Here is a 13,229-nt window from a genome sequence, read left to right on the forward strand (position 1 = left end):
GACGGGGAAGGGTCAGGTGCGATTCTGGAGGATGTGATACTAATGTCAGACCATGAAAGGTGCAGAAGAATTAAACAGATGAATAAAGAATTGCAACCTCAGGATATAAAAATATTTCCCACAGCATATTCCAAAAATACTAGTAACGTGAGAGTTGGAGAAAACTGGGGTTTATAAAATCTGCCTCTAAAAAACTCACGATGATATATAAAAGGTTTATTAAAGGTTGAGAACGTCTGTATAAAAATGCTATTTAACTTTCTCTAACTCAGATTTATTTGAATAAAGAATATTTCAACTAACACAGAACATCTTCATGCCCTTAGAAACGCTGAAACACACAAAACTGAAAAGGTTCAGGGGACTAACGTGTAAAGGAGAAAATCAAGAAGGGCAGATGGGGGCAGATCCTGGTAAATCTCACCGAGCATATTAGGGCTTTGAAGACAACCTAAGAGCTGAATTAATTTTACCAAAAGAGTGACCCAATTTGATTTGTAGAGATCCTACAATTTGATACACACAGAAACCTCTCCAATAGAGAATCTATTTCAATTCAGATTAGAATGGAAAACACTCTTTCTAGTCACTGCTCCTCTGCATTTAGACAGGGTTGCATGTTTTCAAAGATAAACTTGAGGATGTGGTTTTGCAAAAGGTAAGCAGTGGTTCAAAAGGGCAAGGACCATGTTTGACCTTTGCACCAAAGCACCTAGCCACCATGTACGGTATGTACCTGGTACATAGATTCAGTATTTTTTGGATAAATGTGTCATAGAAATGAGTAGGCATCCCTGTGGCTATTAAATTTAGGCCTGTTAGTCTAATATAATATTACCTCTCCATTCTCACTACCCCCTTCCTTTTTAAAAACAGAGTGCTATGGCTCAAAGTGGGCAGTAAAGAGCCTAATAAACCTCCATTATAGAAGTATATTTATATTACTTGGCAGAGATTACATTTGATCTGCAGGAACTCAATAAGTCAGTCACAGACCACAGCAGCCACTAACTATTCCAATAAGGAGAGGAACATGTACCCAAAAGCCAAAAGGGTAGACTGAGGTGAAGCCCCGAGTGCATGCAGTTGGTTGTTCAAAGAAGGTATAGCTGAAAATAGGAAAAAAATCTAGTGACAAGGACATACTCATCCATTCCTGCTCTATCTCATTCCACAAAGATTACAGTAAGTATCTTACATAAAACATAGATAATAAAAAAGGAAACTATAAACTGAAAACAAAAGTTTAGAACAGGAACCTCAAAACCAGGAGGGGAAAAAGTTGATGTAGGCTCTAAAATTATACACTGCTGCTCTATGTGGATTGTTTATTGGTACCAAATTTCCTGGTACCCCATCCCACAGAACTTGTTATTAGGAAGAATTTCTACAGAAGAGGCAAGGCTTTTCCAGGTATTTTTCTCAACACCACCACCAAAAGCAGCGGTGTCACACTGGGTTCCATTGTGGGTTATTCTACAGATACAGGGCTCAAGAATACAAAGAACACAGATTGGAGCCACCCGCATAATGTTAGAGAAAGGAACACAATTCCTTATATTTGCACAATAAATTCATGCCCATACACTCTTACCTTTTTAACAAGCTCTTTGTAATTGGAAGTAGGATATTAATTTCCAAATTTTAAATAATTTTAAGTATTCCCATTTACAAATTTAAAATTGGCAATAATATTAAAAGTGATTCAGAGAATTCAGACTACAAAGGGAGAAATGGTTTTACCTCTACAGCCTGGCTCTGAGGATTCTTGAGAGAGTGCATGGTCTTGAGCATTTCCTAAAGGGTCAGAACATGGGCTAGATGCCGCATGTTCAATACCTGACAAGGAGAGAAAACGAAATGTTTAAATAAAAAAGAGGGAAAATTTAAGTAATGCCAAAACCAAAAGTCTTAGAGGATTTTTGATCTAATATGCATCCCTTTTGTGTAGACTGATGACTTCAACTTATACCTCCAACCCCCTCAATCAAAACAAAAATTCATGCTGTGTATTTACCGCCACATTTCAGATCCCCCTGCTCTTCCTTCGCATTTTTCCACTGAACCCAGTTCTTCCAGGCATTTACCCCGTACATGTATTTTAGTGTCATCCCAGACACTGAGCACCCCTGAAAGGCTCCTTGAATAAGACTTCTGGGCTCCATAGCCACTATCGACTTCTTCCGTCCCTGTAAGAATTCCAAAAATTTACAGAATATAAAATTTAGTTCTGAATCTTTAAGAAACATAGTTCTCAAAGAAAGAAGGGAATAAATATACAGAATGCAAAATTTATTACTAGATCCTAAAGATTCAGAGTTCTTAAAGCCAGAAAGAGCTTTAGGGGTAGGTCAATCCAATTCGTGTGAGAAAAGAAAAAAAGAGTTGAAATGCAGAACTGTAATAATGACTAACATCTGAGTTCTCACTACGTTCCAGATACTGGACCCACCCAATGAAGTCTGAATAACCATTATTACCACTCAGATCTATTTCATGGAACACATGAGTAGATCATTCTGGGATATAAAACAAGGCTCCATAAATTCTCTAACTACAATCAAATTAAACTAGAAACCAATAATGAAACGATGTTAAGAAAATCCTCAAAAATTGGAAATTAACACATTTTAAAAGACTCATGGTCAAAGAAGAAACCACAGATGCAATTAGAAAATATTTTGAACTTCAGCAAAAATGAAAACATCAATTTTTTCCCACAGTGCTACAGCTTACAATGACATTTATAGTATTAAAATGCTCCTACGAAAAATAGGTGAAAGTCTAAAATCAAGAATCTAAGCTTTACCTTAAGAAACTAGAAAAAAAGGGGGGATCCCTGGGTGGCTCAGCAGTTTAGCACCTGCCTTCGGCCCAAAGCGTGATCCTGAAGTCCTGGGATCGAGTCCCACATCGGGCTCCCTGCATGGAGCCTGCTTCTCCCTCTGCCTGTGTCTCTTCCTCTCTTTCTCTCTGTGTCTCTCATAAATAAATAAATAAATATAATCTTTAGAAAAAAAAGAAGAAACTAGAAAAAAGACCACATTAAAACCCAAAGTAAGAGGGGTGCCTGGGTGGCTCAGTTAGACATCCGACTCTTGATGTCAGCTCAGGTCATGATCTCAGTGTCATGAGATCCACATCAGCGTGGTGGAGCTTACTTGGGATTTAGTTTCCCTCTCCCTATACCTGTCCTCTCTCTCTCCCTCCTCCCAAGGTAAATAGAACAAAACCCAAAGTAAGGAAAATTAAAGAAATAATAAAAATGAGAGCAAAATCAATGAAAAAAGGATAGAGAAAAATTAATTTAAAAATTGGTTCTTTTCCAAGATATAAAAAAATAATACATTTCTACCTAGAATGATCAGGAAAAAAAGAAAGAAAATATAAATTACCAATACCTGATCCTAGAGACATTAAAAGGATAGTTAAGAGAATGCTGTGATGCCAATAAACTTGACAAGGCAGATGAAATGAATCAATTTTCTGAAGGACACAAACTAACAAAGCTTGCTGTAGAAGAGATAACCTGAACAGCCACAGACACTTAAGTCATAGTTTAAAACTTTCCTACAAACATCTATAGACCCTGGAACAATTAAAGTAATTATATCCACCATATTTTAGAAATAGAAAAGGAGCAAACACTAACCCATTGTACAATATTACCATTACCCTGAGAACAAGACCAGTCCTTACAAGAAAACTACAGATCAATCTCTCTCTTCAACAGAGACATGTAAAAACTTTAACAGTATGTTAGCAAACTGAATCCAGCAACAGATTAAAAAATACTTCAGAAGAAAGTAGGGTTCATGCTATGAATGCAAAGTTAGTTTACCAATTTAAAAATTAATGTATGTCATCATTTTAATAGACTCAGAAAGGAAAAACCACATGAGCACCTCAACAGATGCCAGAGAGCCACAAATTCAACACAAATCATGACACAGATTCTCAGCATATTAAAAACAGAAGAGAACTTCCTGCCTGATAGGGGCTACCTACAAGAAACCTACAAGTAACATCATAATTAATACTGCAAGGCTAAACACCTGTCCTAAGACTGAGAGGAGGTATGAAGATCTGCTTTCACCATTAATATTATTCAACACTGTACTGAAGCTAGTACAATACATCAAAAAAAAAAAAAAAAAATCCTAGCTAGCACAATACATCAAAGGAAAGGGAAAGGGAAAGGGAAAGGGAAAGGAAGTGCATTAAGATTGGAAAGGAGGGAAACTGGATGGCTCAGTGGTTGAGTGTCTGCCTACGGCTCAGGACATGATCCTGGAGTCCTGGGATCAAGTCCCACACTGGGCTCCTGCATGGAGTCTGCTTCTCTTTCCTCTGCCTGTGTCTCTCACGAATTAAATAAATAAATAAATCTTTAAAAAAGAATAAAGATTGGAAAGGAAACAGTAAAACAATCTTCACAAATAATAGGATTGTCTAGGTAGACAACCCTAGACATTATTTGAACAAAATCACAGTACATAAAATAAATATAGAAAAAGAAACCTCAGGGTACCTGGGTGGCTCATATAGGTTAAGCATCTGACTCTTAATTTTGGGTCAGGTCATGATCTCAGGTTCATGAGATCAAGCCCCGCAGCAGGTGACACTCTTAGTAGGAAATCTGCTTGAGATTCTCTCCCTCTCCCTCTGCTCCTCCCCAGCTTGCGCTCTCATTCTCTAATATAAATAAAATCTTATTTTAAAAAAAGAAAAAGCAATATCATGTTAATTGGAATTTAAATTAAAACTTGAAACTAAAAAAAAAAAACATATAAAACATAAAAATAAGATAAAAATATCTACTTTCACATGACAATGAGGAACACTAGAAAATGAAATTTAAAATACTACTACTTAAAACAGGATCAAGATAAATTTTAAATACTTATTAAATAAATTTAACAAAATATGAGGCTTATACAATAAAACACTGCTGAGAGAAATTAAAGATGATCTAAATAAAGGAGAAAAATACCATCTTCATAGATTGGACAGCTCAAAACTATGAAGATATTAATTCTCTGCAAACTCATCTGTGGATTCAGAACAGCCCCAAAGTTCCAGTAGGCTTTTTTTTTTGGTAAAAATTGATAAGCTGGTTCTAAAATTTATATGGATATGCAAATGGCAATCTTGTGAAAGAACATCCAAGATGGAAGACTTACACTCCTGATTTCAAGACTCACTTAAAGCTACAATAATCAAGACATTTGGTACTGTATTAAAACACATATAAATTAAGAGAGGAGAATAGAATTTCAACACATATAGAGTCAGCTGATTTTAATAAAAGTACAACGTGGGGGCACCTGGGTGGCTCAGTCACTTAAATGTCCACCTCTTGATTTCAGCTCAGGTCATGATCTCAGGGTCCTAGAATCCAGCCCCATGTTGGGGCTCTGCACTCAGTACAGGGTATGCTTGGGATTCTCTCCCTCTCCCTCTGCCCCTCCCCCAGTGCTCATTTATCTCTCTCCAATAAATATTTTTAAAAAAGTACAATGTGGGATCCCTGGGTGGCGCAGTGGTTTAGTGCCTGCCTTTGGCCCAGGGCGCGATCCTGGAGACCCGGGATCGAATCCCATGTCAGGCTCCCGGTGCATGGAGCCTGCTTCTCCCTCTGCCTATGTCTCTGCCTCTCTCTCTCTCTCTCTCTCTGTGTGACTATCATAAATAAATAAAAATTAAAAAAAAATAAATCTATTAAAAAAAAAGTACAATGTAATTCAAAGAGGGAAAGGATAGTCTTTTCCAAGATGGTAGTAAACAACTGGACATCACATACAAAAACAAGAAACCTTGACACTTTCCTCAACTCATCATCTTGGAATGAATCACAAACACATAAAAGCTGAAATATAAAACTAGAAGAAAACATAAAAGAATATCTTACTTCCAACAGGTTAAAGCAAAGACTTTTACATGGGATACTAAAAAGCGTGAAACATAAAATAAAAAACTGATAAAAATGACTTTCACAAATTCAGAAAGTTCTGTCTTCACCATTAAGAAAATTTTACAAAGTCTCAGAATAGGAGTAAAAGTCGTGTTTAAGAGTTATGTCCATAATAAAGAACACTTACAACTCAGTAGGACGACTGAGTTAGAAAAATATTAGAAAAATATGCAATAGCTTGGAATAGACAATTTATCAAAGAAGATAGAAGAATGATAAATATGCACATGAGAAAATGTCCAACATCATCAGTCATTAGGAAAACATAAACTAGAGCCACAGTGAGATGCCACTACACATTTGCTACAGTGGTTAAAATTAAAAATTGACAATATCAAGTATTAGCAAAGTCATGAAGCAGATTGGTATTCATACACTGCTAATGGGAATTTAAAATGGTACATCTACTACTTAGAAAAAGTTTGATAAGCACTTTTTTTTTTTTATACCCCACACCATCTTGATAAGCTTTCTTACAAAGTTAAAAACACATACTTTAAGACCTAGCAATCCCACTTCTGTGTATTTTTCCTCAAATGAAACTAGATGTTCATACAGAAATTGATATCAAGAGTGTTTATTGCAGCTGTATTTGAAATAGCCCAAACCTGTAAATAATCCAAATTTCCACCAACTGTTAAATTGTGGTTTGTTCATACAATGAGAAGCTACTCAGGAATAAACAGGAATGAATAATCCTATGTGATAAATATGAAACATGGATGAATCTCAAAAACAAGTAAAAGAAGCCAAAGAGGGAAGACTACAAATTACATAATTCCATTTATATGAAATTTTAGAAAAGGAAAAGTAATACTATGTTGTATCAATCTGCAAAGTATATTGGTGGTTGGTTATCTAGCGCTAGAGAGTACGGACTACAAAAGGTCATGAAGGAGCTTCTGGGACAGAAGTGTTACGGTTGTGGTGGTAGTTATATACTAAATATAGTTGTTGGAGTCCATCAAATTTTACACTTAAAATTTATGAATTTTTTATGCAATTATAATTCAATAGAGTTAATTTTTAAATAAGGCTATTATTCTTTTGGTTTTAGTATGAGAAAGCCCTGTCAATATGGAAATAGTCCCAAAGTTTAATTTAGAAACTTAAAAAAATACTGTACAATGAAGATTATAAAAATCTTTTAAAAGTACAACAGAACAAAAACACCCTTCACCCTTGATTATGAAAACAAAATAAAAAGATCATGCTAAAAGAAATATAAAGTAAAAGGTAATGGTCCTTTATCTTAACAGCAGCAGTCTGTCATATATTATTATTCTGAGTTCATCAAGTATAATACAAATACATTTAAAAATTTTTATAAATTTATAAAAATGTTGTGATTTTGTGGCACATATACAGGTATTGTGTCATATGCTATTCTCGAGTGGCAGGAATGCTGCCCCTTCTTGCATCTGTATGGTGGAAGCCTTGGCCATGACTCCGTACATTCTCCTAGCTCATCAGTTCCAAGTCCTGGGAGACCTGCTATAGCACAGTGAGTAACAAAACAGAATAACAAACTACACATTTTCCTGGTTACCCTTCCATCAGCTGGAAAAGGCATACTGATGATCCAGATGATGACCATCACAATGAACATCTGAGCAGCTGCATAATAACCATCACATACTAAGCATCTGCCATGTGCTATGCTAGGAGGCTTAGCTCAGTACCTCTATTACAGGAACATCAAGGTTTACATATCCCTTTAAATTATTCAAAAGGTATGGTTCTTAATTATAAGAAACAAAAAATAAAGGCAAAAGAGTATATGGCTGTGTAAAACAAGTATGTAATTCTGTGACCCTGCCTGTTACAGAGCTTTGTAAAAAGCAAGAACCAATAAACACCGAAGGAAAGAAAACACTAGAAAAATTAAGCTACAGCTTACTCTTCGTCTGGGCTGAGGGAAGCCATCTCTGTGCCGTCGCCTTGTTCGGGAACGTGCCTGGATTCCCTGTCCTTTACTCAGTGGGTCAAAGGATTCTATAAATAATCAGCAGAAAGCATAATTTGAGGTAAATAATTCATAGATTTATAAGAAGACAGACTTGGGGAGGAAACATCAGGTAATCATCACTATATTAATTACTTTGTTCATATATTAATTACTTTGTTCACTATATTAAGTACTGTTCTTAAGAGAAACAAAGGATATAGCGCTTAAATAAAAACTTTATTAACAATCAAGGAAACCTACATGGTTATTGTGGGAAAGGTTAAAAAAAATTGACCACTTATTATTTAACCTTCAAAGGTGGGGACCATTTGTGTCCTAGATTAGCACACAGTAGATCTGCTTCATAATGTCAATTCAGAGTTCTACCAGTCTTCTAAAATCAGGAGTATTTAGTATGTTGCACAAACCGGATGGAAAATCTGCTTCCAGGTCCTGCTCAGTTTCCCCTTTTGAGAGCTGCTTCAAGTCTGAATCAGCCTCTTGCACAGCATTTGACTTTAAGGCATAATGATTCAACTCTTCCTCCCAGCTATGCGGAGTAGATACTGCCTCTGATTCAAGGTCACCACTGTATGTACTTCCTTGGTCTGAAACAGAAAACAAATAAATGCTCAACATAAGACAGACTTTATACAGGCTGAGAAACCTTCTTGAAGCCCAGAATAACAAAACCAAGACATGGTTGCTGATTTACCTAGGTACACTGAAGAATGAAGTAACTTCACCAGCTTCACAAAATTGGCTTCATATTCTTGGTACACATTGTAAAGCATTATTTCAATTAATCCTTAAAACAAGTACCTGAGGTACCTTTTTTATTTTCACTACACATTAGCATACAATCACAGACATCTGATGCCCCTTACAAATACCTAAAATTGCAAATATTAAGTCAAGGATACTAATACTTTATGGGTTTGTATTACTAATCAAGGACAGTATTTTTTTTTTTTTAAGATTTTATTTATTTATGAGAAGGAGAAAGAGAAGACAAGTGGGAAGAGGGACAAAGAAGAGGAACAAGCAGACTATGCTGAGCAGGGAGCCCGGCACTGAGCTTGATCTCAGCAAGGAATCATCCTAATCCTGGGATCATCACCTGAGCTGAAGGCAGATGCTTAACCAACTGAGCCACCAAGGCACTCCAAGGATAGTATTTCTAAGATCTGAAATGTATGTAGAATTACAAACCTTTTTCAAAAATCTTGGTGTCAAGAAAGAGTTCCTGTTCAGAAGTTTGGGATCCTAAAGAAAAAAAAGTTGTAATTTAACAACTTAACATGTATACACAAAGAAAACTGCATTTCAAACAAAATGACTACTTTATATAAATGAATCATACTAGGGAATACTAAGAAAATGGCCTTCATATGCAGAAAGAATGATTCGTTAATAAAATTAGGCATTAGTGGTAAATGAAGTTAAATTATGACTGTTAACAGTGGTTACACTTCCAGGTAGCAGCATAAGACAAGTCATGTCAAGGGAGACCTTTATTTAAGATTGGACACTCATGTGTCTGAATCTTTTTTTACTATGAAAACACAGACATACACACACACGGTTTATTTACAAATTGACAAATATGCTTTGAATTGCTTTTTCCTCCCAGAATATGCCTTACCACTGCACTGAAAAGACAAAAGACTTAGAATATATATAAATATAAATTATATGAGCAATCAGCACATGGAACAAAACAGAGCACAGTTCTATTAATTAACTACTTAAAAAATAAAAAGCTTAAGGACTCAAAGTAAAAAGAAAAAAAAGAAAAATGCTTTTCAAAACCCAGAAAAGTTGCTTCTTTTCTCTTAAATCAAACATAAATTAGCCAATTCCCTTCAGATAGAATTCATTTCTCTCTCCTTTATGTTTCTAAACCACTTGATTTTACTTACACTATGGTGATTACAACTACCTGTCTTCAAGTTTAGTTTTGAAAATTTTTTCAAAAAAAAAAAAAAAAGGAAATTTTTTCAGTCTGCTTCAATTTTTAGGTTAAGGTAAAGTTACAATATTTGAACAGAGGAAGCACCTGAAAAATGTTAACGATTAATGTGAATGGAGAAGCAACTTAAAATGAGACTTAACAGGAATTGCTTGAGCTTCTAAATATCAGAAATTAGAAGATCAAGCATAAGGGGCAATATTCTAAGACATTAAATTCCACACACAAATGAGTCAGAATTATGAGGTTATATACTAGAGAACAAAATGAGACCAGAAACAGTGGGATATTAACAAATAAGCTTTTAATGCATCTCTCAGAATATCCATAATTTTTTTAGAATATCCATAATTTTAAAACTTAATGTCGACACAAGAGAAAAGTTGACATTTTTTTCAAATGCTACACTGTTCTGAAAATCATCTAGAATTTATTATGCAAAATCTAAACCTGGTGCCTAGCTTTGTAAAAACCATCACTGAAAAAATGAAAACATTTGTAAGGAAAAAATAATTTCCTGGCTGAATCAGTTATACAGGAAAAGGGCTTTGTGTATTTCAACTATTCAAACATCATTTTCTCTCTCTTCTTATACCCAAAAATCAAAGCGGTACTAAGGCTAGAAACCTTTCTCGATATGTACTGCAACTTCTGGTTACTGTCATTTGCTTTGGAGTCAGACAGACCTGAATTCAACTTCCTGTTTTATCATTTCCTGATTCCAGGGCAAGTATGATATCCTATTTTCCAAATGAAGGGTTTAAAGTATACACTACCCATGCCACAGGGTTGTTATAAAGGTTAAATGAGGTGATGCACACAGTGCATTTAGAACATATCTAGGGTATGGTGAGCATATAACTACTGTTCTTACCGATTTTCTACCTTCACAGCACGGGATTTATATTTTGAACCAAATAGTTTTCCATCCTAAAGTTCTATTTAACTTCTATCAACATGCTGATTATTTTACAACAGGAATTCTTAAATAGGGATCTTGCTTTGAATATAGGAACAAAGCCAGAAGATAATAATGAAAAAGATTTATAGATTATTTTTCTGGAATAATTAAGAACTAAGAAAAGTTTTATAAAAAGGACAGAACTTTCAGAGGTATCAATAAGTTTACCAAATCCCATACACTTGATATTTAAACACAAATAAAACTTTTAGAAACACCTTGACTATCCAATACTTAATATTACTTGAGTTACCCAAATTTTGTTAAGTGTATATTTTCTTTCTTTATTTTAAAAATATACCAACCTCCCTGGGATAAAGTCTTCTCCTTCTCTTCATCTTCTGCAATCATTTCTGCCATCTCAAGGAGATCAGCTTCAAATGGATGTGAAGGCAGCTTCTCCTTAATGTCTTCAATACTCTCAGTGATTTTATCTTCATTATCCATTGAGGATGGAATAATCATAGGGACAGGCATCTGAAAGACCAAGGACAGTTTCTGGGGAACATGTCTGTCATCAAAACTATTATTTATGAGGTGATTTAAGTACTAAAATGATGAACAAATTCAGGTATTTCTATTCCTAATGACTAAAATAGTCTTGCTAGTTTGTTTTTTTAAGACTACAGCCATATGAATCACAATTCAATTAAGTGCTTTCCTGGACAATCAACAAAATGTATCTCTGAATCATCTAAAAAATAATTATATAGGGCGCCTGGGTGGCTCAAATGGTTACGCGTTTGCCTTCGGCTCAGGTCACAATCCTGGAGTCCTGGGATTGAGCCCCACATCGGGTTCCCTGCACAGCAGGAAGTCTGCTTCTCCCTCTCCCTCTGCCTCTTCCCCTGCTTGTGCTCTGTCTCTGTCTCTCTCTCTCAAATGAATAAATTTTAAAAACAAAATCTTAAAAAAAGAAAGAAATACTTATCTAACACACTTTTGTTTCTGATGCTTAATATTTTCAGTTTCACACAACTATTTTCCTTAAGAATTCACCAAAGAAATATATGGTTCCAATAAAACAGTGAATACATCTCTAAGAATAATGCAAATCATAGTACTTACTCTCACCCTTATGAGAATCTAGAATTTTGACATATACACACAGTTTCTGATATTTCTTCTATTTGAGTGGTCTTTTTGCGTATGAAACATTATAAAAAGGCTACATCACAGCATTCTCTGAGAAGGCAGAGTATAACAAGAAACAATCCTTCGAGGGATCCCTGGGTGGCGCAGCGGTTTGGCGCCTGCCTTTGGCCCAGGGCACGATCCTGGAGACACCGGATCGAGTCCCACGTCGGGCTCCCGGTGCATGGAGCCTGCTTCTCCCTCTGCCTGTGTCTCTGCCTCTCTCTCTCTCTCTCTCTCTCTCTCTGTGACTATCATAAATAAATAAAATCTTTAAAAAAAAAAAAAAAGAAACAATCCTTCGGGATCCCTGGGTGGTGCAGCGGTTTGGTGCCTGCCTTTGGCCCAGGGCATGATCCTGGAGACCCGGGATCGAATCCCACATCGGGCTCCCGGTGCATGGAGCCTGCTTCTCCCTCTGCCTGTGTCTCTGCCTCTCTCTCTCTCTCTCTGTGTGTGACTATCATAAATAAATTAAAAAAAAAAAAAAGAAAAAGAAACAATCCTTCATACAGTCTGTATTAAAAAGTACAGTAACATAATAGCCAACCATAGTCAGGAATATTTTACCAACAAGTGAAGAGTTTTTTAACAGCACAATAACATTTTAGTTGAGGAAAACATGCACTATATCAGCCTTAATCTCCAAATGATTACTCACTGGAACTGGAATCCCAAACGGGACTGGTGCATACTGAGTGTAAAGATGAAGAGGTATGGGCACAAACACCGGTACAGGAACTGGCACCATAATGATCTGGGGCTGACTCGGAGTGTCTTCTAGTGGGGGCAAAAAAAAAAAAAGAAAAGAAAAAAAAGAAATCATGAACAAGAAGGATTAGAAACATTTTAATAACAAAAAATTTTAAAGCAATAGAGATTTATGGTTCAAAAGAATTATAATTCAAAAATAATTTTTTTTAAAGCACAGAGACTTGGGGTGCCTGGGTGGCTCAGTCAGTTAAACAGCGGCTCGAGGCACCCCCGGTGGCACAGCGGTTTAGCGCCGCCTACAGCCCAGGGTCTGATCCTGGAGACCCAGGATCGAGTCCCGCGTTGGGCTCCCTGCATGGAGCCCACTTCTCCCTCTGCCTGTGTCTCTGCCTCTCAGTCTCTCTCTATATATATAAATTTAAAAAAAAAAAAAAAAAAAAAAAACACCGGCCTTTGGCTCAGGTCATGATCTCAGGGTACTGGGATCAAACCCTGTGTCAGATCCCTTATCAGTGGAGTCTGCTTT

The 13,229-nt window shown here is 36.0% G+C and overlaps 1 protein-coding gene across 12 annotated transcripts in view; it reads right to left on the reverse strand.

Moving 5' to 3' along the window:
• The window catches only part of ZMYM4 (zinc finger MYM-type containing 4), a 140,885-nt gene that overhangs the window by 17,230 nt on the left and 110,426 nt on the right, over positions 1–13,229 (reverse strand). For all 12 annotated transcript variants that reach the window (XM_077844792.1, XM_077844796.1, XM_077844793.1 and 9 more), the window contains 7 exons: positions 12,651–12,769; positions 11,161–11,332; positions 9,135–9,188; positions 8,351–8,530; positions 7,875–7,969; positions 2,018–2,189; positions 1,744–1,839 (listed from right to left, as the gene is read on the reverse strand). In XM_077844792.1, the coding sequence (XP_077700918.1) occupies positions 1,744–1,839; positions 2,018–2,189; positions 7,875–7,969; positions 8,351–8,530; positions 9,135–9,188; positions 11,161–11,332; positions 12,651–12,769 (888 nt within the window). The remainder of the gene's footprint in view (positions 1–1,743; positions 1,840–2,017; positions 2,190–7,874; positions 7,970–8,350; positions 8,531–9,134; positions 9,189–11,160; positions 11,333–12,650; positions 12,770–13,229) is intronic.

This window comes from Canis aureus, chromosome 13, assembly GCF_053574225.1.
Source record: "Canis aureus isolate CA01 chromosome 13, VMU_Caureus_v.1.0, whole genome shotgun sequence".
Taxonomy (NCBI): Eukaryota; Metazoa; Chordata; class Mammalia; order Carnivora; family Canidae; genus Canis; species Canis aureus.